At 41.4% G+C, this 26,352-nt stretch overlaps 1 protein-coding gene across 1 annotated transcript; it reads left to right on the top strand.

Moving 5' to 3' along the window:
- Positions 1-5,503: 5,503 nt before the first annotated feature.
- Positions 5,504-25,451, top strand: map1b (microtubule-associated protein 1B). The gene is made up of 7 exons (XM_034096076.2): positions 5,504-5,884; positions 7,976-8,077; positions 15,306-15,388; positions 16,643-16,783; positions 17,081-22,193; positions 22,283-22,521; positions 23,262-25,451. The coding sequence occupies exons 1-7, from the start codon at positions 5,701-5,703 to the stop codon at positions 23,415-23,417; spliced, it is 6,018 nt and encodes a 2,005-aa protein (XP_033951967.1). The 5' UTR covers positions 5,504-5,700; the 3' UTR covers positions 23,418-25,451.
- The last annotated feature ends 901 nt before the right edge of the window (positions 25,452-26,352 follow it).

The following is a 26,352-nucleotide window of genomic DNA, read 5'->3' as shown; positions in this document are numbered from 1 at the left end:
TGGTAACTTATTTTGATGTTTTTCATTATCTGAGCCAGTGGTAGCATGTAGATGTTAAAGAGAAGAGGCCCCAAGATGGAGCCTTGTGGTACCCCACATGTCATATTTTTCAACTCAGATGTGTATTTACCTATAGAAACAAAGTTGTTTCTGTCCTTTAAGTAGGATTCAAACCAATTTAGAACTGTTGCCGAAAGTCCCTCTGTCACAATCTTATGAAGGACCCAAATGCAGCACTCGAGAAACCAAGGAGTATCGGTAATGTACTTTATTAGTAATAATACCAGAGCAGAGGAATACCAGCAGAACAGTAACAGCCGGGTGATGTACAGGCCAGAGGACAGCAGAGGGTCAGGGTCAGACAGCAGGCAAGGCAGGATAGTCCAAAGACAGGCAGGATCAGGATCAGGGAACAGGTAGAGCAGGCAGATCAGGGACAGGCAGGGTTGGAACCGGGTAGGCAATCTGGTAACAAACGTGTGAAAGACTAGCATGAAGGCAAAGTACGATCTGGCAACGGGTGTGTGTCTGGTGAGGGTTTAAATACTGGCAGTAAAACTAATGGGTGCAGTAGAGAAAGAGAGTGAGCAAAAACGTGTGTGTGGTTAACAGGTGAGACAGGTGAATGGAAAACGGCTGGTGAATGATGGAGCAGACTGTGATACCCACCCAGTGTTCCAGTCGGTCTAGTAATATGTTGTGGTCAACAGTGTCAAACGCAGCACTGATATCTAATAATACTAACACTGACGTTTTGCCACTGTCTGTGTTTAAGTGGATGTCATTGAAGACCTTTACAAGAGCAGTCTCAGTGCCGTGATTTGGACGAAAGCCTGACTGGAACACATCAAAACTGTACTCAACTGTTGAAAAACTACTTTTTCAACGATTTTACCAACAAATGGTAATTGTGCATTACTGAAGCATCTAGATTATTCTTTTTTAAGAGCGGTTGAATGACTGCAGTTTTCAGGGCCTGTGGAAAAACACCTGATTGAAGAGATTTGTTTACTATATGAAGTAGTGGCTCAGTCAGTAGGGGCTTGGACTGTGAGGGGTCGCTGGTTCAAGTCCCCGACCAGTCCTAAATATGGAGTGTGGACTTCTACTTGGAGAGGTCCCAGTTCACCTTTCGCTGTGGTGCCCTTGAGCAAGGCACCGGACATCCCTCACTCCCATTGCTCCCCGGGCGCTGTGCAATAGCTGCCCACTGCTCCTAGTACTAGACCTGGTACTAGGATGGGTTAAAAGCAGAGAACACATTTCACTGTGTGTGCTGTCTGCTCTGCATGTGTGACCATTAAAGAAGGTTTCATCCATCCCAATTATATAATTCTAGATCTGAGTCCATGCAATGAAAAATCCTGTTGCAATAATATCATAAATAAAGTATGGACTGATCTTAAACTTAAATCAATATGTTGGTTGACAGTTTAAAAACTAAGCAGATTTGACAGAAAGCACCTCTTTTTTTAGTGATTTTGGTGCTGTGAAAGGAACAAAAAACACTGTTTTGTAAACAAAGAAAAGAAAAACAGTAAACACTAGCCTTGAAGTAGTATTCACATTATATCTTTACTTTGCTATCACAAAAGTAGCTGAATCCAAAAACACTGCTACCTGTGTGCATGTCACATAAGGTTGAATTTGGCAGTTGAAAGAGAAGTGGTCAGCAGCACTTTATCCGAATTTTTAAAAAGCAATATGAGAGAAACAAAGAGAGCTTGGACACAAGAACGGCATTGTTTAAAACATCTGCAACATCATTTGCTATAATTAGGACATCAGAACCAGACAAATCATCAACAATGTAAAATATATTTATGATGTATAAAAGGTTGGAAGTTGAATTCAACTGACTGATATATACGTTTTTTTTATTTATCATTATGTCCTTATGTTGTCTTCTCTGTCTTTTCTGAATACATCTCTCTGGTTTGCAGACTCACCCAGAGCTTTTTTTTCCTTTGGTGCTTTTGCAAGTGACCTGGGGAATCACAGGATTTGATGTTCTGTAAACCCCACAAGGGTTTAGGATTTATGAATTATTAAAATCCTTACATTTTCATTTTTGAACTGCCTGTCTACACATTGACACAAAGTCATGTGCAGATCAAATCTTATCCATCAATCCTCATGAAAAAAAACACACACACAGAGACACATGCTCATCCCATCCTTGTTTCTGTCCGGGAGACTTTTGGTGTCAGCCTGTTGTATTTTTAATGCCTTCCTCCTCTCCCAGCTGTGTATGATGAATGTTTGATTTGCCCTCCCATGGCCTGAGGAGAATATGACCAAGCTCAGCTCACCAGGCCACAAAGGCTCTGAAATATTCACATCCAGGAGCCGCTGAGTGGACTCCTGCTCCTGATAGCCTTGTTAAAGTCGATAATGCACCTGCAGCGGCCCCATCCAGGAGACCCGATCACATCAATGAGGCCGGCCGGGGGGGGAATTCAGCATGAAAGTCTGGGTCTGGGTGTGTGTGTGTGTGTGTGTGTGTGTGTGTGTGTGTGTGTGGTGTGTGTGTGTGTGTGTGTGTGTGTGTGTGTGTGTGTGTGTGTGTGTGTGTGTGTGTGTGTGTGTGTGTGTGTGTGTGTGTGTGTGTGTGTGTGTGTGTGTGTGTGTGTGTGTGTGTGTGTGTGTGTGTGTGTGTGTGTGCGTGTGCGTGTGCGTGTGCGTGTGTGTCTCCTTTTGAGTATCCTTTAATGCATCCTGTGCTGTTCCCTCTTAGCAGCGTCTTTTTATGCATACTGTGCCATCAGTCGACGGCAGTACTGAAGTCTTTCACAAAGAGCCACATTTTAGCTGCTCCTTTAGATAATCCTCCCAGGAAACATATTTTATGTTTACATCATCAGATAAAAGGCCTTTTTTATTCACTGCCAATTGCATTTAACATCGACACAAACCAGACTTCCACAATACCTTTCTGTTCAAATATGACAGACTGGAGTCCTTTTATCTCTGTGCTTTTCAGTAGCTTTTCATGTGTAGTTGTTCCTCTCTAACCCCCTCTGATTTGTAGATTTGTGTTTTTGTTAGATGGAAGACTTTCCACCATCAAAGAGTTTTTCTTGTGTTCTGTGTTTCAAGTGAATCTCTTGAGACTCCCTGTTTGACTGAGAGGAACCCACCAGAGTGAGATCAGAGATGCACACTGTGATCAGACTTCTCTGTCAATTATCGTTATGCATGAAGGGTAGTAGAGTTAGAGGCCAAATACTTTGTGCATACAAGTGAATAAAAAACAGTAATAGCTAGCTTGGAAAACGGTTGGTCCGTTCTTTTCCTTCTAATTATTTGATTTGTTGTGTGTGAAGAACAAAATACTATTATATATTTATTGTTAAACCAAAAATGCTAGATATAATGATATGTTAATTGCATCATATTATTTATAAACAATAAGACAAATATCAGCAACTTGATACTTACACTCAGTTAATAGTTGTTTTAGCAACCATTTGCACCAAATCCTGATTGTAAATAGTGTTGTTGCTTACTCAAACAAAAATAAAGCTGGATAAATCTGTATTGTTATGCATAGGGGTTTAAGGGATTAGCAACCTTTTATGTCATCTCTGAACTTTCTAATAAAAGCATTACATGTCCCTCCTTAACTACAGATACAACTTTTGCATGCAATAAATACTATTTCCTACATTTCCGAATGGTGTCTTGCCTTGTGATTTCTTTCTGTTTCCTGTTTTATTTTCGTAAACCACTCTTAAATCTGGTTTCACTTCCTGTCTTTGTGTTTTCCTTTGTTTGCCCCGCCCTGATTCTACCCACCTGCGTCTTATTAATCTGAGGTCTGTGTGCGTGTGTATACCTGTGTTTCCGCTTGTTCTCTGTGAGGTTGTCGTCTATAACCTGATGCGGGTCTGCCTGTGTTAATATGGATTATTCCTCCTGTTCACTCGTGGAGTTGTGGCCTTTCCATCCTGGTTGTTTGTCGTTCAGTTATGCTGCTTTTCTTTTGTATTACCATAGCCTACTTCATCAGTCTCATGTTGAACCTTTTCTGGATCAGCTTTGGTTTATTAAAACTCAGCTTTTGTTATTAACACAAACCTTCTCCAACTGCCTGCTATATTTCCTATTGCATAGAATGTAGGCCTGCAAAACTGTGGCATTAAAGTAGTAGAGTATCATAAACCAAACCCCTCCTCTGACCTTTGTGTCAACCTTCTAAGAACAAAGCAATCCTCACACGCAGAGAATAATCCCCTGAGGTCATATTTGCTGAATCCTCACCTCCGCACATAAAACTTAGCCTAATTCCTTTTGTTTTGAATACTAAGGAAACTAGGATGAAATAGAAAAATAGAACTATAAACGGGGGCCATTTGCAGGAGTGTAAGCGACCTACAATACCTAAGAGAAAGATTACATTAAGTATTATTGTATTCATAAAATGTCATAAATATACAAATATCAGAAATCATTCATTCCGTTTTTGCCTGCAGAATTAAAGCAGAACAATCTTATTTAAAGTTGTATTCAGTTTTTAACCATAAGATTTCATATATAAAAATAAGGAGGCAACATTCAGTTTTAGCATGCAGAATTAATGCAGAAAGTCTTATTTAAAGTGATATCCATCTGCCAAAAGGTCTTAACAGAGCTAGATTATGTTTCAATCTTTACAGAATAAAGAGAACCATAGCCTGCATCAGCAGTTTCCTGAGCAGCGTGAGACAACAAACCCCTTGAGTCCAGAAAATAACCTTTTAAATGAAGTCCTTTCTTAAAAAGAGGAGGGGTTAAAGTGTTAAAACTGCATTTCATTATTGTTTTTACGGCTGAGAAACAAAGTTGTATTTACAGTTGTGAATGCATTTGTATTTGTACCAGAGGTGGAAGATGTACTGATTAAAAGAAGCAATACTAAAGCGTAAAATGACTTAGTTACAAGTAAAGGTTCTGCATTCAAAATTGTACTTAAATACAACAACAAAAAAGTTTTACTACCAAAGTAAAAGTACTCTTTATGCTTTAAGGCACATTTAAACAACAGATATATTGTATTAAAATTGTTTATGTTTTATGTGTTCATCACTTCAATGTTGTACTTTGTAAAGGTAGGGTTTATTTGAATTACTTTATACACTGCTGTTAAGCTTAACCTATGTAATAATGTGTGTCGAATCGATGTATATGTTGTATTTACCTAAATCTGCAAAGTAACAAGTTACTAAATATCAAAAATAAATGTGTTGCAGCAAAAAATACAAAATTGGCTTCGAAAAATGTAGTAGAGTAGAAGTATAACGTAGTATAAAATGAAAATACTCGGGTAAAGTCAATGTTTTTACTCAAGTACAGCACTTGAGTAAGTTACTTTCCACCACTGCACTTAAGTTATGTTTGTACAAAGTAACAAGTAGCAGTACAGCAGAGATGAATACAGTACCAAGCATCAGACCTCGGTGACTTCCGGACGCGTTTGATTCGTTGCGGATGACATCAGCTGTGCAGTGAGTGTGCGGAAAAAAAAAGAAAAACCCGGCGCCCTCTCCTCTCCCCGGTTACTGAACATGACACAATGTCTGCTGGTATAAAAAGCTAGGGCCACTCCTATCGAGGCTTTACTGTGTGTCTGGAGACTCCGGGGCTCTGCGGCGCGTAAAGGGAGGAGGCTGAGTGCAGAAACGGGAGATATAGCAAGAGAGAGACAGTGGAGAGGACAGGATGGCTACCTTGGTACAATCCGCAGAAATGGAGACTTTAGGCGGTCAGAGCAGCACCGGGACGTCTCCCACATCCGCCAATCCCTCGCAGCACTTCAACGACAGCAAATTTTACCTGCTGGTGGTGATCGGGGAGATCATAACGGAGGATCATCTGAAGTGTGCCATTGCGGACATAGAGAGAGGTAAGACTGCGCTGAACTAAGCATTTGTATAACAACTTGAGCAGATGTAATAGATAAGAAGTTGGTCTCATTGCTGTAAAGTCATGCACCTGTTTGGATGCATTACGCCTGAGCCAATTACGAATAACAACAATTAAAGGTGTACGGTATTTAATCTAGAAGTGATGTTGCATAATATGGGATATTGACCAGCCCCTCCCAGTAACATTACAATAATCTTCACATTTTAACCCTTTACTTCTAACCCCCCACTGTGTTTAAGAGCTTTAGTTTAGGGTGATTATCATATTTTTGTCAGTAGGCCCAACTGTTGTCATCCAAACACGTGGGCCAGACCCTAATGCAGCCAGTGATTCAGCATTTGATCTGGAAAATGCGTCAAATAATGCAGCGGATCGTGTTTCTTTGACTCCAGTGTGCAGCAGTTGCGTTATATATGCTTTTCTCCTGCAGCATCTTAATCAGGTGCGTCAGGCTTTTGTTTCCTGAGAGTCCCAGGCATCATTTTACAGCCAGGAAGAGAAAACGATGTTATAGCAGTAGCTTTATTCTCTCTGGTCGGGATATTGTGGGGAATAAGCTTCGCTAAAAGGCTGCATGCATTGTGTTTTGACTTGATGATTGGTATGCAGAGTAGATTATTATTCCCATTGTTATCCTGAGTGCATCTCCCCATCATCTCCCCGCATCCAGCTCTCTCATCTCTCGCCGGCTGGTGGGCGTGGCCCGGTCCGCACTGCGGTCCCTACGGAAAGCCAGAGGGAAAGATTTTCAAACCGAGCAGGGCGTTTTTAGAAAAGCCACAGCTGCTGTCTGCTAGCCAGAGAGTTCTGTTTGTGTCTGGCAGAGAGGAGAATAAGAGGGGGATATGGCGCAGTTAAGCCTATATGTGAGGGAATCAGTCAATCAATAAAATTATCATAAGTGTTTACTTTTGGGTATTACCCCCCATTAAATAGAGTTTAAGCAGTGGGAGTCACAGTTCATTTGAATTTTATGTTAATTAAATTGAGTTTTTATTGGCCATTACTGTCAGATTTTTGGACCAAAAGACCATTTCGAGACTAAAAGAATTGACCTTGGAAACAAAAATATTACAGGGGCTGTTCTTGAGGTTTTTTGTTATTTATATGACACGTTCTTTTTATTCACACAATCTTATAATCTAAAATGGTGTCTGTGGCATTACATTTACTTCCCAAGCACTTTAATTGCATGTCTTTTATTCTTGACAATATATATGATTATATTTCTACATTCTCATCTATTTTGTATTTACATGTGGCACTTCTCTATCATCTTTGTCACTGTTGCTCATTTCAATCTCATAATATTGCCACACCCTTGGTTTTTAGATTAGGCCTACTTTCATAAAAACCTTTCAACATGTCATATTGTGAATAGAATAACGTGTATGTCCATCTTTGTACATCATTTACCTCACAGATAAACACATTACCAGTTCATATCAGCCTGTAGCTTCACACAGGCCTTCATTGTGTGTTTTCTCGGAAGTGTTTCCTTGTACGATGTGAGGGTCTAAGGATAGAGGGTGTCGTTTTTCTCATCCTGATATTCTGAACAATCTGTGCTGTTGTATTTGCTGTAAAGTGTCTCTACTGTAGGCTATTTTTATTATATGTACAGCACTTTGGCTCGACCAAAAACCGTTTATAAATGTGCTACTGTATATAAATAAAACTTGATTTGATTAGGAATTTCTCGGCCTGTTGATGAGAGAGGATGATGTCACCATGACTCAGCTGCTCTGTGGATGCTATCATGCGCCAGGCCCATGGCTAAACAGAGAAAGTACAATAGATATTTCCTAATATAGATTTCTGTTTTCATGCCAAATCGTCTGTTCAGTCTAAGGTTTTCCAATGAACTGAGGGCAAAGAATCAGTGGAATAGATGTGGGGGTGAGGGACAGACTTTCGCGTTGGTTAGACCTGTTGCCAAGTTCTCAATGCGTCGTCTGCTGTTTGCATTGATTTTAGACAGGGAAACGCACGGTGTTCCACACACTCGCCCTTTCACCTCTTTGATCTGTATTAATCTCTTGTCGATCTCTCTCTGTTTATCTGGCAGGGATCCGCTCATGGGACACCAACCTCATCGACTGTAACCTGGACCAGGAGCTGAAGCTGTTTGTCTCCAGACACTCGGCTCGTTTCTCTGCAGATGTCAAAGGTAAACTGTGAATGACAGACATTTTCACTCATTTTTTAACACTAGCCATCTGAAAACAGCTTCCATTGCATTAACAAAGCCTAGGAAACATACTTTATACCGTATTATACGGTATGTGACACGTAATAACTAATAATGACTTTTCTGTCTAAAGTCATATAAAAATACTATGAAAACACAAAAAACCTCTGCACACAATACACTTCTATTGGTTTAACACCTGATTTCAGAGATGTGTACGTGTTGCTCGGTTTTTAAAAAATAGATTCCTACAACCCTTATATTGCAATGCTGTTTTAAAATGTCAACCTTTTTTTAACATATTTACATATACCCGAACAGGGGTGTCAAACTCAAATACACAGTGGGCCAAAATAAAAAAAATCGTTACAGTCGAGGGCCAGACGGGTTAAATGTTTATTGCAGAACTTATTGAAATGAACGTATTGCACATATTAAACCTGGAACTAACAAAGCTTAAATTATTGCCTATAACAACAACATTAAAGGTGGGGTAGGTAAGTTTGAGAAACGGGCTCGAGATATACTTTTTGTTATATTCCATAGAATGCTCTTAACATCCCGATAGCAATGAATATCTGAAGTGCTTTGACAAAATATCCATAAAAAAATGTCATCTGTGGAAGCCGTAGTACTATAAAAAGCACGACCAATCATCTGAGCCGGCCCGGCTAAAGTAACTGGATGGCCTACCTGCCTGTCAGCCTTCCATCTGTGCACAAACGTACCTCGTGCCCTCATTGGTCATGTGCGCGTTCGTGTGTGTTGGAGGAGGGGCTCTGTGAGGAAGTGGCAGATTTGTTCCAGCTGTGTATTTTCAAATTCTAGCGCACTCGAGCTAGTTTCTCCAAAATGACCTACCCCACCTTTAAATAATCAGTTGCATTCATTTCTTATGGCTCTATCTGCAGAGTCATTTCTTACGATTACATTTTTCCACAGGCCAACAACAGCTTCAACAAAACTATTTCCCTCAAAGAAAAAAACAGACATGCCCTGTTGTTGTGAGAGGAAAAGTGCAAAAGGAAACATCCATGGAAAGTCAGTGTGCTGCTCTGTGATGCTAGGCCAAGCCAGATACTTGGCATCTCGTCTTGGTTCATCAATGTTTGGGCTCAGGCTCTGAGCTGAGGAAACCCTCAGGATGGAGTGAAGGTGTGCGTGCAATATACCGGCGGGCCAGATCTAATAGTAATTAGAAATTATCCTGCGGGCCGAAATTAAATCTACCACGGGCCTGATTTGGCCCCCGGGCGTTGAGTTTGACATATGTGCCCTAGAAACATGCTATTAGTCCTGAAATGAGACACATGTGGCATGTTGAAGCATTATCATTTTTCATACTTCTTTTTTAAATAGGTTCAAATATTATGAGATCCTTGACACTTCTTATGATAAAATAAAACACAAATACCAGATTAAAATGACTTCATAAGAAGGAGATGTATTTCACTGAATAATGAAAACTGCATTTTAAAGATGCATTTGTTTTGTAATGTAAAGTAACAAGTATCTAGAGCTGTAAGACAGATAGTAAAATGTTAGGTACAATGTTAAGAAGAAGTAGAAAACTGACATACTCAAATACAGGACAACTACCTCAAAACACTTTAATTGAGTAAAAGTACTTTGTATCACAACGCTGCACATTTCTGCACTATCACACCCTCAGCTATAAAGTCCATGCAGTGCCCTGAGCAGAGGGTGTTATGACCTGCCCCAGGACACGCCCTCTCAGCCTTTGTTGCAAGGCTCGGCTCTATGAAGATGGAGGATCCAGTGTTGCAGGACATGTGGCTGCCGGTCAGTGCATGGCAGTGTGGCCTTGACGCCCAGCAGCAGTTAAATCTCTGCTTGGCATTGCTCCACGTTGGATAGGAACAGCAGGTGTTTATACTTCCCAATACATTGATCAACAACTGCTGCTGCTGCTGCTTTTAATCAGGATGTATTTTAATGCAGTGTTATCAAATGTCCGAATTGGGCTGCAGGGTTGTAATACAATATGTTGCGAGAGAGGGGAAACATGGAGATTTGTATATGATATCATTCAAAGAGACTTCACTCCTTTTATCTCTTTTAAAATCCCTTCACCCAGCCTCCATTCTCTTCTTCTTCCTCCATGTCTGCTGTTGCCTTGCAACCCAGTACTAGATGCGCAGTAGATTCGGGAGTAATTAGCTGTGCAGAATCCCCAGTGGAAAGTGTCTGTTCATGAACATCAAAAAGGGAGGGGAACAGAGAGGGTGAGGGGAACAGAGAGGGTGAGGGGAATGGCTGTGAGGAGAAAGAAGAAACAAAAGCAAACAGGGGAGTAAAGGAGGGAGGAGGGTGAGGGAGGAAAGATGAAAACATACAGAAGGTTATGAAAGAATAGGCTGAAGTTTGATGTGAGATAGAGACAGAAATGCAGCTCTGATCACATCATTAATGAAGCCGAGGCTTTGAGAAGTCATCTGTAAAACTGGAATAATATGGTTCTGTTATGTTCTACGCCTCAGGGTCTTTACTCTAGGGGAGGACTTTCACTGTCTTTTGAACTTTTAATACAGAAACTGCTTTATCAAGAGCTTTCTAGAAACACTTCCAGGGCTTTTATGTTTATGAGGTGCAGTTCCCCTGCATAAAGATAATATTGTTCCTTCATTCTAACTTTTAACATGCAAACTACCTTTATATTGTTGTGTTAAATCCAAAATAAGCATCTCTTAAATCTAAATGTTGACATTTTGGTATGTGCTATTTTCTTTTTTTCACCAAAAGTAAGACGAAAACTTCACCTTTCTCGTATCTATGAGCTACATACAGTATGAAGCTGCATCGAGCAGGTGCTTATCTTAGCATAAAGGTATCAAATTCACCTATAAGCATCGCCAAAGCTTACTATTCAACGCCTTACATTTTGTTTGTTAATTCCACACAAAAACAACGACAATGACACGTGTTGCAGTATTTCTTGGCCAGGAGCTGGATCTTCCCAAAGTCTTTATCAGAAGGAAAGTCATTGCTTCTGGTAGATAGGTATGGCTTATTTTGTTCCCTTAGCAGGCTAGCTGATTTTTGCTATTTACAGTCTTTATGCTAAGCTAAGCTATGTAGCTGCTAGCTGTAGCATTATGTTTACTGGAAAGATATTCGAGTATGGTATCAATTTTCTCATTTAACTCTTGCCAGGAAAGCGAACAAGTATATTTCTTCAAATGTCCAGCTCATTCCAACAATAATGCAACATTGCATTTGTTTCATACTGAGCTTCTGACTTTATGTAAGATATAATTGTACCTTTGTTGCATACAATCTTACCTTCAGTTTGTAGTGCACTTATCGTTTATGGCTCAGCGCTTGCAGGAAAACACAAACCAGCAGGTAGTATCGGGCAGAGAGGGACGAATGCAATTATCTGTCTGCTTGACAAATGATATGCCATCCATCACACCACGGTAGAGTACAGGAAGTATGGACCCCACAGTGGGGAGGACGAGAAGGGAGGAAAGAAGGGGCAAGACAGGAGACCCCCAATGTGTCCCTTCTGGATGTTAGACTTCTGGTTATGTGTGGATTTCTCAGTACTTCAATGCAGACTGCACTGACGTCTTAAAAGGCTCTCTCTAAACCACAGATCCACTCAAGACTCTTCTACTGTAAGAAAACATTGCCGCTTGTGATCAATAGTAATTAAGAATTGAGTTGACTTTAACAAAGGAATAGAGTGGTGCCAGGATGCGACCTATACCAGGAAATGAGTCAACATTTTAGCATAGACCCATGTACCGTCTTTTGTTTGTTTTTCGAGTGAGTGTTCGGTTAGATGTCTGGTTAACACAGGCTTTCAAGATGTTTTTTTCTGCTACATTGAAAAGTAAGCAAATAGCAAACTCATGAATTCCCCAAAAATTACTTTTAAACCATGGTTTCAAAAAAAGTGCTAAATGTCATCACATTGAACATTAGCCATCTTGCATTTAGTCGTGTTGACGTGATGTCATGTGGCCGTGATGCAGATTGTTTATAGCCTAACGTTAGCTTTTAACTTCTGGATGCAGCTATGCTTCAACTATTATAAAAGCCTGTTAATGTGTTGACATTATCATGCTGAACAAAATGTGTTAGTATCATAAAAGCAGGGCCGCGCCTCCCTACACGCAGATCACGCAGACTTGCGGAGGGAGCCTCATCTGATGCGCAAATGCGGCACAATTAAGCGCGCCACCGTTTCGCCGCTGATATGTGGGGACAAATGAACCAGCGGCAGTTCACGCGCGTGCTCCACTAGCACCCCCCCGTCCGTCAGAGGAACCTCATCACATAACTTTGCGGGGGCAGCCCTGCATCAAAGTGTGTTTGCCAAAGAGCTTATTTTCTACAATAATAAAAAAATCCAATAGAAAAATCCCATTGCTTTTTGTCAAGGAATCCCCTGGCAATGCTTTCTTTCAGGTCTGCATACAAAGAAACGTCATCACTGCACCACTCTATTTGTTAAGCCATAAAGATCCTCCAGATATATTGCACACATAGGATCCTGTCTTCCCTCGATGTCTATTAAACCCAAAGAAAGAAAGAAATAAGTAGAGGGAAGACCGAATAATTGTTGCTCTTTCTTCTAGCTTGTGTCATATGCTTGACAAGCTCATTGCTGAAGATAACGGCTGTAAAGAAGCTTACCATTATTTAGAGGCATGAATACTGCCAAGCAGATGATTACTGCTCAGTGAGCCAGCTGGAAAAACAGCAGTAGGAGTTAATTAGCTCTGTGCCCAGACATATTACATATAGCTCCCTTTTTAATCCAGTTCTATATCCTCTGTTGCTCTCCCTGAGGTTTCTCCCATGTTCCCTTTAAACTGTGGGTTTTCTCCGGAAGTTTTTCCTTGTACGATGTGAGGGTCTAAGGACAGAGGGTGTCGTATTGTCATACTGATATTCTGTACACACTGTGAAGACCACTGAGACAAATGTAACATTTGTGATATTGGGCTATATAAATAAACATTGATTGATTGAGTTATATGGGGACAAATGAACCAGTGACATTGACAACTGTGCTCCGGGGGGCCCCATTTTGTCACTGAAAGTCACCTTGGTCAATTATTCTGTTGCAGTCGAAAAGAAAATGACAGCAAGGTCACAAGGTGCTGACACATACTGGCCATCCACCTAAAGAGATGAATTTTTATTTCTCACATGTTGAGGTATGTTTTGCGAAAAGGAGACACTGCATTTAGTTGTTCCACTGATCTATTGTTGGTGTGGTGCCATCCACATTGATGTGTCTGGTTCAGTCCGTGGCAGGCATCAAGGCTGCACCAGACTTGCACTTTCTATTCAGCCAGGAGGAGAATGCTTAGCGATGCATGTCACATTACCTCTCCTCCAGCTGAGACAGAGAAGCGTCGGGCATTAAGAATATTTATATCGATCAAGGTAATTGTCAGGGTCAACCAAGCCTCAGTGCACATGTGTCATCTTTTGACGGCTTGGCTTGGATGGTAATTTGGCAGCGTGATGGTGCTGGTGGCGGCTCCACCAGTCCTTTACATGTACGGACCATTTCTGCTTCATCACACAGCATCCCAGCAAGCAGGGCGTGACCCACCGAGAGGCAACAAAGAACAAGCTTTTCTATGACATTAGCGGTGGTTTGTTTATCGTAGCATGACAGGAGGTACGGTTTCCAGGATCAGTTGTTCTCCCGTCTCACAGACGACTTAAAAAAAGGTTTCCTCAGTCTCTTGTTTTAAAGGAGGAGCTCTTGTCATCAGTTTAAGACTGCTGCCTCTTCAGAACCACGCTGAGCGAAGCTGCTTTCTCAGGAATTTGATGATGGTGGGATAAGACTGATACTAATCTCTGCTTCAAATTGTTAATACAAAATAAATAAATGAGCAAAAATGAAGACAAGACTCTTTCGGTATTGGGATTTGCAAGTAAACACAATATTTCAAAGGCTTGAAATCAAAGCATTGAAACTATAGCCCCATCACTCCGTCAAAGCAATGTCCACCTTAAAAAAAAAAAATGTCTTTAATTTAAAAATAGTCTTTAACAAAACATCTGCAAATAAAATACTACCGCCAGAGGAAAACGTGATGTCTTTTTTGTAATTTAAACATCTGCCATGATACTGAATATATTAAAGCTCAAATGTAAAGTCGCACTAGGAATATTATTCCCTCCAGACAACTTACTACAGAGAGCAAACGTAGTGCAATAACTGCTCAACGGTTGACAAGTTGGGGAAGAGCTATTATTTCAACATTAACTGAACTCCGGAGAGTATTATAAGATAATGGCATGCACTAGATAGCAGCCAGCCCAGTATTAACAGCAGTGATTGAAAGAGTTCTTCCATATGGAGAGACAGTCCTCTGGGAGCAGGAGGCAAGGGTAATGGCTATGTGCTCCATAATGAGAATCTGCAGTATGAAATATATATGGAGGAATCGGCCCAGCAGCCAGATGCATGTCTCTGGAGACGAGGCACACTCTATCCTCTGAATGTTAAGATAATATGCAACACCTCGCCGCCCTCTGGACCCCACAGAGAGCATATCTTTAGTTTGTGTTATTTGCAGAATATGAGTGGCAGGCTATTTTTTTGTTTTTACCAGTGGAAATTGAAACAAATGAATACGAAAATAGGTTTTCAGTCAGGTGGCTCAAGGGGAATGTATTGATTAATGTAAAGGAAAATAAATGAGATAACAAGGGGAAGAGATAAAGACAGATTGATTGAGTGATCGGGTGAATACTGACGCTAGACCCCCTGGACCAGAGGAAACCCCCTTACACACACACACACACACACACACTCACACACTGGGAACAAAGCATTATCATAATCAATCATTATGAGCCTGTCACACCCCATTGTTCATCTTCTGTGTAACCGCTCTGAGGGGAAATGTTACTTATTGGAAGAATAAAGCATATCCAGTCCTCATCATATACACAGAGAACAAACAATGATGTGGTCTTTATCCAATAATCATTATATCATGTCTGTATTGTTTGTCCGAAGTCAAGTATCGAGTTGAAACAATGGTCAGGAAAATGCGTCACCAAGTTCTTTTAAAATCAATCAGTTGAGTCGTTTTTCTCAGCGAATAAATCCTCATTCCAGCTTGAGCAAGATGTACTAGTTTTCTTCTTCTCATGTGATATTAAATTGATTTTTTTTCAACAATTGTTCTACTTTGTTTCACAGGACAGAGAATTCTTCACCATAAGAGTAATATACTGGAGACAGTGGTGCTCATCAACCCTTCAGATGAAGCCGTCAGCACCGAGGTAAAGTGAGATCAAATGGTGTTGGTGTCTTTAACTTTGTATTTGCAATCAAGGAGGTATGAGTCACACATGCTTTACATGAATGCACAGCTACATAGCAGTTACAGCTTGAAAGGGATTATTATCCAGCCTCAGCTGTCCACCACTTTTGGCTAATTACCCCTCCATGTGAAGTGCTGCGCGGTGCAATTTGTGGGAATAAAAAAAGATAGGAGCAATTAGGAGCTCAAGAGACTACCCTCATGTCTTGGGTACTTTTAGAATAAAGTGCAGCCTTTTACCTCTTTTGTTTTTGCAGAAAAGTTGTTGTTACATTTTGACCGAAAGAAAGACATCGAAGGGTCAGCAGTACAGATGACACACGATGTTTCTCTTGTGACGTGGCTTCAGCGTCGCCTCCACCCCCCAGCCATGTCTGCAGTCAAACTGTGCATTCATAATATCTCAAAGCACAGCAGGGTCTGACCAGCCGCCCAGAACAGCTGATGTTGCTGAACAAGAACAAATAAAAGACCAACAGGGAGAGGCAAGACTTAGAGGGATGAAAGGAAAATTAGCAGAGTGAACGAGTTAGCTAATTAGCTAATGGATTTGATTGACGCAAAAACTAGTGATGTTTCAAACAGACTAAATCATTAGGCTGTTTGCTGCAGCCGCAAAGCTTTGTAGTCCGCATCTCTGTAGCCAATAAGTACTATATATGATTGTGTACCAGTGGCGAACCGTCAGGGCCTTCAAGGTATTCAGAGAATACCCTGGAACACTCAGATAAAACAAACAAAAAATCGATTTAATTATATAAATAAAATGTATATAAAATAAATAAATGAGAATGGTATCCGTGTTGTTGATCTGTAATATTACAGTGTTACGTTGATTTGTTTGTCCTTCTCGGACCATGCACTACGCATTTCAGTGGCTTTGTGTTAGAAAAGAAAGCAACCAATCAGATCGTGTTCTGGGTCTCTGGGTAGAACATCCTTCAACCAAGGTATTCTACATCCTTGATAGAATGCCCTGGCCGTTGCACTGAATGAGAGCGTACGTCTGGACTGACAGTTTGATCAACCAATCATATATTGATTTGTAGCCAATGGGCGTGTTCTTTCCGGCGGCAGGTGTGTGTGTGTCTACAGAAGGTCCAGTTGTGATAGACATGGTTCGCCACTGTTGTGTACTATCAAGCCGTTTACACCAAGTGTCATACATGTTTTTCTCAATGTTTCTTTGACTTATTGTCCATTTACTCTCTAGGCTCGTTTGATGGTCTCAGACACCGCTCGACACAAGCTTCTGGTTCTCTCTGGGCAATGCTCGGAAAACAGTGGAGAGTTAATCCTTCAGTCTGGAGCTTTCTCTTTCTTCAACTTCATAGACATATTCACCGACCAAGAGGTGAGCAAACATGATGATGAGTTTTTTTATGAGAACTATGACATTTCCCCACATTTCTTTGATCTGGTTTTACATTAGTGAAAGATGTCAGGGTCTATAATGAGAACAAAAACATGTTCAGTCAAACCCTTGCAACAAATGCATGGTATTTGCCATCCCTAAAAGCTCTAATTCAAGCATTGCATTATAGTCTTAAAACTTGACATACATATACATGTACTAAAAGTGATAGCAAAGCACTGTTCATTTCATTATGGACTTATTCAAAGTTACTCACTCATAGTCTCTCCTGAACAGATTGGTGAATTGCTCAGCACCATTCACCCGGCAAACAAAGCCAACCTCACACTCTCCTGCCCTCAACAAGGGGAGTGGAAAAACTCCAACCTGGACAAACACAACTTGCAGGACTTCATTCACATGAAACTAAACTCGACTCTCATACTCCCTGAAATGGAGGGCCTCTCAGAGTTCACAGAGTATTTGTCTGAATCCGTAGAGATCCCGACTCCTTTTGAAATGTTAGAACCACCGACCTCAGGTGGATTCCTCAAACTCTCCAAACCATGCTGTTACATTTTCCCTGCCGGAAACGGTGACTCCGCCCTCTTTGCCGTCAACGGCTTCAACATGCTCATTAATGGTGGCTCGGACAGGAAGTCGTGCTTCTGGAAGTTGGTGAGGCACCTGGACCGGGTGGACTCCATCCTCATGACCCACATTGGTGACGACAACCTGCCAGGCATCAATAGCATGCTGCAGAGGAAGGTTGCAGAGCAGGAGGAGGAGCAGTCCCAGGGGTCGACAGCTAACAGCGACTGGGTGAAGAACATGATCTCTCCAGATATTGGTATTGTGTTTGTGAATCTTCCTGAAAACCTGGACAACCCGGACCCGAATTACAGAGTGCGAAGGAGCTTTGAGGAAGCAGCCTTCACTCAGCAGTTCCTCACCAAGCTAAATTTGAGGTTAGAGCCTTTGCAGAGGCCTGTTGGAAACACTATAGAACCACTGATACTTTTTCAGAAAATGGGCGTTGGGAAACTTGAGATGTATGTGCTTAATCCATCAAAGAACAGCAAGGAGATGCAGCACTTTATGAAGCAGTGGACAGGGAGTGAAAAAGACACCGCCTCCATTCTGCTGCCAAATGGAAAAGAATCAGAGTTCCCCATTTCTTACTTGACTTCAATCTCTACGCTCATCGTGTGGCATCCCGCAAATCCCTCAGATAAGGTTGTGCGTGTTCTCTTTCCTGGAAATGCCACCCAGCATCATGTCTTTGAAGGTTTAGAAAAACTGAAGCACTTGGACTTTCTGAAGCAGCCGGTTGTCACTCAGAAAGCGATATCTTCTAATATGCCGTCAACACCAACACTAAAGCAAGCTAAGATGAAACAGAGAACAGACAGCAAAGAGAGCCTCAAATCTACCCCAAGGCCATCACCAAGCAGAAGCATCAGGAAGGAATCAAAGGAGGAAGCCCCGGAAAAGGCAAAGACAGATGCAGAATCTTCTCATGAAAAACCACAAAAGACGGAGAAAAAAGAAAAAGCCCCGCTGAAAAAGGCAAAGGCACCCGAGAAAGAATCAAAGGCAAAGGCAGAGCAAACGGCCCAACATGAAACTCCAGAGAAAAAGAAGTCTGAAATTAAACCCAAGGTGGAAAAGGTTGTAAAAAAGGAGACCAAAGTGTCTGTGGAAAAGAAAAAAGAAGTTAAGAAAGAAGTAGTAAAGAAAGATGATACACCCAAACATGAAGTTAAAAAGGATGAAAAAGTGAAGAAAGAGGAGGCAAAGAAGGTTATCAAAAAGGATATCAGAAGAGAGTCGCCGATGAAGGAGAAGAAGGAAGAAAAGAAAGACTTAAAGAAAGATGTCAAAAGGCCAGTTAAAGACATAAAGAAATCATCCGCTGCGGGGGGGGAAAAGAGCCCAACACCAAAACCAAAGCCCCTGAAAAAAGAGGCTTCAAAGAAAGATGCGGGAACTCCATCAAAATTAAAAGACAAAGGAAAGCCAAAGGTGACAAAGAAGGATACGAAAGGGGAAAGTGCCAAAGTTGCAGTGAGTGCAGCTGCTGTTGCGGAGGATCCAGAAGTAGTAAGATCTCTGATGTCAACCCCAGAGGACCTCACGAAGGACTTTGAGGAGCTTAAAGCTGAACTGCTCGTGGAGGATGATGCAACTGTGCCACACCTCAAGGAAGAAGAGGCTGTGACGATCCACCGTGAAGAAATCATGCAGAACAAAGAGTCACCTGAGGCATTGGAGTCTTTGGACGAGGGTATAACAACAACAGAGGTTGAAGGAGACAACGAAGAGACTCCAGAAGAACAAGTTTTTAAGGGAAAACTCATTGGCAGTGTAAGTGAGAAGTTTGAAGATGAAGGCACTGTAATGGAGGAGACATCAGAGGGAGGGGACTATGAAGAGAAGGAAGAGATGGAAGAAGTTTATGAACCAAATAAAGATAAGCTTACTCCCAGTGGAGATGAACAGCAAGACCGAAAGGATGAAGTTAAACAAGTGGATAGTGTTCAAGATGATGACGATGATGTAACTTATAAAAATGAGGAAAGTCTTCACATAAGTGAGAGACAGACCGAGAAACAGTATCAGTTCCTTTCAGCGTCACCCAAAGTGTCCTCACCTGTTTCTCCAGCTGCATCTATCCATGAAGAAATGTTTCCGGTTGACTTTGAGAGCTCCACAACCTCGGATGACGAGAACAGAGACGAGCCCCCTGAAGATTACACTGTCAGCTCTGGCCTTACTCAGTCCACTATTGAGATCTCTAGTGTGCCTACTCCAATGGATGATATGTCAACTCCTAAGGACATTACAAGCGACGAAAACATCAACGATGAGTCTCCTTCACAGGACTTTGGCAGGTTTGGTAAATCAGCATTTGGGGAGTTGGATAGGAAGAAGCCCTCTCCACTTCAGGATTTGCCATTGTCAGATCACTCTCACAGTGATCCCACAGAAGGCCATGACTACAACCACTCAGCTTCCACAATATCTCCCCCTTCACCTCTGGAGGAGGATCAATTCAATAAAGGGTTTCTCACCGCAGGGAAACTTGAAGGATTTGCAACAGCTAAAGAGTCATGTGACACAGACTCCACTAGACTGGGTTCAACTTCCACCACATCACCTCTTGTACGTTCTCCCTCAGTGGACCGCAAGGACAATTTGGATTCTCCATCAGTGTTTGCTTCTCCAATTGAGCTGTCCACCACCATGGCAGGGTCTCCAGCAGCACCAGTCGATCCCTTCATTTGCCCAGAGGACAAGATCTTGGAAGGAGCTAACTCACCTCAGTCCTCTGGTCACACACCTTACTTTCAGTCCCCAGTAGATGAACAAGCCGGAGCTATACCACCTAAAGCACAGGGTCCAGTCATTGTGGAGGTCACAAGTGATAAAGAGGAGTCTTCCAATAGAAGTACCCCTGAACCAGAAAGGTTCTCCGCTGTGGAGAAGGTAATGTCCTCCTCAAAAAGCCCACCTCCAACTGAACCAGATTCCCCAACACAGATGGAGAAGTCAGACTTCCAGAAAACTGGAGATTCAATCCTGTCTTCAGCACCAATGTCCAAACAGGAATCAGACACTTGTCCTTTTACAGCTTTTAAAGACGAGAGTAAAATGTCAATTTCAGAGGGTACCACATCAGACAAGTCCGAAACTCCTCTGGAGGAGGTGGTAGCAGAAGATACATTTTCACATTTAGCTTCAGCATCCACCGCCTCGCTGGCCACCAGCTCTTTGCCAGAACCCACCACAGGCTCTCCTTCCCTTCATGCAGAGGTAGGATCTCCTCACTCAACAGAAGTGGATGACTCTTTCTCTGTCTCCATGGTTCAGACTCCAACCGCCTTTCAAGAAGCTGAGGGATCTCCAACCAAGGAAGATAGCTCAAGGCCCATGTCTATCTCCCCAGACATCTCACCAAAGATGAAAAGCAGAACACAGGATGCAAAATCCCCAGAGCACTCCACCATGTCAATAGATTTTGGCCAGGATTCCTCTGACCACTCCTCAGCCCTGGACTTTAGTAAGCAATCTCCAGAGCATCTATCTGCTGGGGGCACTTCACGTGCTACAGAGAATGGCCCTACTGAGGTTGACTATAGCCCTTCAGAGGGAACAGATGAAAGACCATCTGAAAACCGTAATTCTGCAGCAGAGAAGCCTTTTCTTTTTGAAGAGAGTTATTCAATCCTTGCCACTTCTGCGACCCCATCAGATGCATCTCAGTCCACTCCCTCTGTTACAACCCCTTGCCACATGACAGAGATGCTACATGCAGCACCTGAGCAGACGGATAAGTCTCCCGTCACCACAAAGGCATCTTCTCTCACCCACTCTCCCCATTCCAATGATTCATCCCCAGTGCTGGGAAGTCCCTCGGCTAAAGACAGCTCCAGCCCTATTTCACCATCTGTAGAGAGCATAACTAATACATCTGACACCCAGCAGAAATATGACAAGTCACCCTCACCTCCCAAAGCTGCTTTCCCCTCATCGACTTTTAGATACTCAAAAGAAGATACCTTTTCCCCTGCAAAGGAGACTAATCCCTTTAAATGTGAGGATTCAACACCTGAGGCAAAATCCCCTATGAGCCCTAAAGTCCCCTGTCCATCCTATTTACCTCTCTCCTCTGATCCATGTCACTACAATTCGGCCTGTGGCTCCAGAGATCCAGACTCTGTTAAGAAGAGCCCCTTTGCTCCATCCAAGACAGATGTCGACCTATGCCTAGTCACTTCATGTGAGTATCGTCACCCTAAGACAGAACTGTCCCCATCTTTCATCAACCCTAGCCCTATGGAATACTTCATTAATGAAGAGAATGCCAGGGAGGAGGAGAAGCTTCTGACCAAGTCAGCAGGAGGGCCTCCACCTCCAGGAGGGAAGCTTTCCGTGAAGCAGTGTGAGGAGACCCCTCCCACATCCGTCAGTGAATCCGCCCCCTCCCAGACAGACTCAGATGTTCCACCAGGGACCGAGGAGTGCCCCTCCATCACAGCAGACGCTAACATTGACTCTGAAGATGACTCTGAGACTCTGCCTACTGACAGGACGCTGACTTATCGGCATGCAGATCCTCCTCCGGTGGCACTGAAGGACTCCGCTCCATCTTCAGGCCACCATGATGTCTGCATGGTGGACCCAGACGCCCTCAAGGCTGAAGAAAACAATGCTAATACAGATGGAAGAGAGAATCCCAAGAAGAAAAAGCTGATCAAGAAATCTTCCTCACCTGCCAGGAAGACTACTCTATCAAAAGTAAAGGACACCAAGACTGCCTCTCCAAAGAAGAGTGTCGGAGAAGGGAAGGACGCTAAAAATGCAACCAATACCTCGGCATCCAGAGGTGTAAAAAGTGCCACATCAGGTGAGTACTATTTACTCATTAGCATCAATGATATCACATATCTGTTTTACATCCTTTGCTTGTATTGAAGGTATGTTTGCTTCTTTCAGGTACCGGCAGTGGGAAGGTGTCAGGCGGGGCAGCTCTGCCCAGCTGTCCTCCCATGTACATGGATTTGGTTTACATCCCTAATCACTGCAATGCCAAGAATGTGGATGCTGAGTTCTTTAAGCGGGTGCGCTCCTCTTACTATGTGGTCAGTGGCAATGATCCCACTGCTCACGAGCCCAGTCGGTCAGTCCTTGATGCTCTGCTGGAAGGAAAGGCTCAGTGGGGAAACAATTTGCAGGTGAGTATTTATATAATTAATGAGATATTGTAAAACTAACTGGACTAAAGTTACAATTTTGGGGAGAAATTTAAGATATTTTTAAGTCAATTTCAGTAATGCCACTGCCCGCATTTAAGGGTGCAAGAAGGGTATTTATGTAAAGACAATATTCAATACAGTGGTTTGAACATATTTTGCAATTATTTATAAATGAACTTTGGTCCTCAAGTTTGCATTTAGTATTTGTATGTAGTACAAAGCAGGGATCAATGAAAAAACAAATAGATCTAATTAACCAGCCTCAAATAGGTTTTTTTTTTACAATCAAATTATGACATATTATGACATTTACTAACTAGTAAAAATGCTAAGCATGTTAGGGAAATTATTAATTTTTAGAATAAATCATGGTCAGAAGTGACACTTTTAAAGGACTAATCCAAATAAAGAAATATAGATATACCTTATATAAAATGTTTAATGTGAACATATCTGCACACAACATTATGAATATGAATACATAAATAAATATTCTTACTTCTTATATTATAAAATTGGCCTATTGAAAATAACAATAGGTCATTGACCCATACGTTTCTTCCCATAGTTAAATGTTGCTGTTAAAGCCTTGCTAGTAATAATATAATACGGAATTCTACTTGCAAACATCATAAGAGGGACATATATTTTTTAGTTGAAGGATGATACATGAATTTTCTGAATGCTCTGAGCTAAGAGACCTTCTTCTCTCGTGTCAGGTTACTCTGATTCCAACCCATGACACTGATGTGATGAGGGAGTGGTACCAGGAGACCCACGACAAGCAGCAGGAGCTCAACATCATGGTGCTGGCCAGCAGTAGCACTGTCGTCATGCAGGACGAGTCCTTCCCCGCATGCAAGATAGAGATGTAGGCTCTATCTTGGAGATCAGGAGGTCTACTGACAATGAGAGGCATCATTATTTGAGGAACAAAACATGTAGCACTGAAACGTACAATTAAACACTTATATGCTCGAAAGCTCCTACTAAACCCTGAGGAAATAAATATGTACAATGAGAACTAACACTGAAACAAATTAGCTTTGAGGGTCTTCATGCAAGGGACAATGCTTTCTATATAAAGTAAGACATGTAATCTAATTTGTAGGTATAATTCGATTGTGCCAGGAGGAAATTAGAAACCAACAAAGCCATGATTGTCCATTTATGCCAACTCTAACACGTAACTCTGATGTTGTTGTCGATGTATTGGGTTTCTTCTGCATCCCTAGATCAAATAGACAGATGTCAATAGAACAAATATCCCTGCATAATGATATATTCTTGGATAATGGCTGTTATCCACACCAAAGGATAAAACGAAATGTTTTCTGTTATTGCCTTAGGGAGTCAAATTGAATGTATAAGAAATGGTACAACTAGCAGAGTGGGCCGCTAGCTCTTCACACCGGGTCAATCCCAAAAACTGCTGTGAAATGGTTACATAGTCGAATGATGGTGGATGAAATAACTTGAAAGGATACTCAACACTGATTAGCATTAATATGATGTCTGACTTCATATTCATCACGGGGGATACGAAGTGCCCCCTACCATTTTGAAACCTTATGTTTTTTAAGTGGGCCGGGTAGTATTTGATTTAAAATGCATGTCTTAAAATCTGCTTTATGTTGCTGCTGATGTATGAATATTAATTTATTATTTTTAATTTATTGTGCTTGATTGTCCAGATAGCCTTTACACTACACAATAGGAAGCTGCTTCAGAATGCTCTCCCTTGCCTTTTGTCGTGTAAGGCCTTTTATTTCAGATTGTCTGTTTTATTTACATATTTTATGTTATTTCACGAAGAGAAAACTTATTTATTATTATTTATTACTTTTTTTTCATGTAATCTTTGAGCTATGGGGGAGCTAGCCTTTTCCCATTGTAAAGCTGGTGAGGCAGGATATTTTCATAGACTTTAAATGTCTTGTTTTTCTAAAGCATTGTACTATAATTATAAATAGCTTTGTGGCCGATGGAGTGGTTGGAAGACATGCATGATGCGTTAGAATTTGTTATTTTTTGTCCATGGGGATTTTGCTCAGACTTGCATTAACAACAACAGGGCTAAGCTACATAAATACATGTAAGGAGCATTTTATAATTTTTGCAAGTTGTGTGATGACATTGTATACTACATTTAACTCAAATGGCTTACAAATGTGCACTGTAGGAATATAAAACATGATTTTGGGTTTAGTACAGTGGATTTTCAGGTTGAATCATTCTTGAGACAAAAGAGTGTAGGCTATGCTCTTTAGCCGGGATGAAAGGATGACAGCTTAGAGCAGAGGTGTAGTTTTGAGAGGGGCCGCACACAGAGGCGAGAGCGAGTAACTTAGGTGTTTTAAATGAAAGTATGTAAAACAAAGACACTTTAAACACATACATGACAAAACAAAACAAACAGTGCAGAGGCCACAGGGGAATTTTGACTGGCCACGTTCTGGAGAAACATTTAACAATCAATCATTACAGGCTTTACTTGATCACTAAATATTTCTGAAATGTCAGGTGTTCATAATACCACTATAGATCGGTTTTCCTGCAGGTGAACCTTAAACCAACACCATAACCAACAACAAACATACAAACCGGACTGACATTTCCCTATCCTCTTTCTTATATCTCTTCACTCCCTGTATTTCTCTCTGCCTTTTACTCCTTATCTTTCTCTCGGGAGAACTTTACTATGTCTGTCTGCAGCTGTGTGGTAAATTTGTCTTGTGATCTTGCATCCTCTCTGCCCTTTTCCCAAACTCATATGTAACTTCTAGCAATTAGTTTCAAGTGAAAGTATTCCTCGCTGCTTTCTGATGTTTGTGTGCAATATTTCCTCTACCCTTATGGCGAATCCGATGTAAGAGGAACCACTACTAAAGAAAACACATTCAAAAACAACCACAATAAAATCTGTTGTGAAAAAATATGGATTTATTTGTCTTACTTAATCCTTTTAAAGGCTTTAAATTGTGTTATTGTGTGATATTACAAAGTGTATTTATTCTTGTGTTATATTTAAAAAATATCATGTCCAAATCTCACAGACGCCAGTAATGCTTCCATTAAAAATATATCTCACAATTCCATAATTCCCATGCTAGCAGCTACGTGAGCATGTACAGTGGTGCTTTGAGCTAAATGCTAATTCATGTTAGCGCTGATGTTAAATACGTAAAAAGTAGCCTACTAGTACACCATGTTTCCCATCTTAGTTTAGCGTGTTAGCATGCTAACATTTGCTAAATAGCCTACTTAACACAACATTTTGCCGATATCAAGTCGATATCATCTGTTGTACAGGTATTTGGACCTAAACCAAAGAATTAGATACAAATTCCGTACAAAAACATGACACTGTCACTAGATTTAAAGTCAGGTGATCGTCAAATTATAATAAATCCAACAACTTGTTGAGATATTTGACTCAAAACCTATAAAGGTAGTTGTTGTCATCTTCTTCATTAACGTTCTTACAGAATTTCATAGCTTAACGTATTGAGATATTTCAGTACAGACCACAGTCTATGGTAGGCTACAGACCAGAGTCCTAGAGATACTAATCTCTCTTTATCTCTCTAGTCTAGGGCTCTGGTACAGACTAAATGTATGGATCATTTCACCACAACGTTTACGACAACAAATTCCTCCGTCGTCGTGAAGATAAATAACACAACATTGCCCGCATGTCAAGTAAAGGTCATGTGCACACAGGTGATTGGCTAGAAGCAACATCCAGGGCAACACACTAGGGCTGCAGTCGGATAGTTTAAAAATAAATCAGCTCCTAAATTCTAACCC

This window comes from Pseudochaenichthys georgianus, chromosome 12 (assembly GCF_902827115.2).
Source record: "Pseudochaenichthys georgianus chromosome 12, fPseGeo1.2, whole genome shotgun sequence".
Taxonomy (NCBI): Eukaryota; Metazoa; Chordata; class Actinopteri; order Perciformes; family Channichthyidae; genus Pseudochaenichthys; species Pseudochaenichthys georgianus.
The sequence above is the reverse complement of the archived record's forward strand: the minus strand, read 5'-3'. Positions and strand labels throughout refer to the sequence as shown.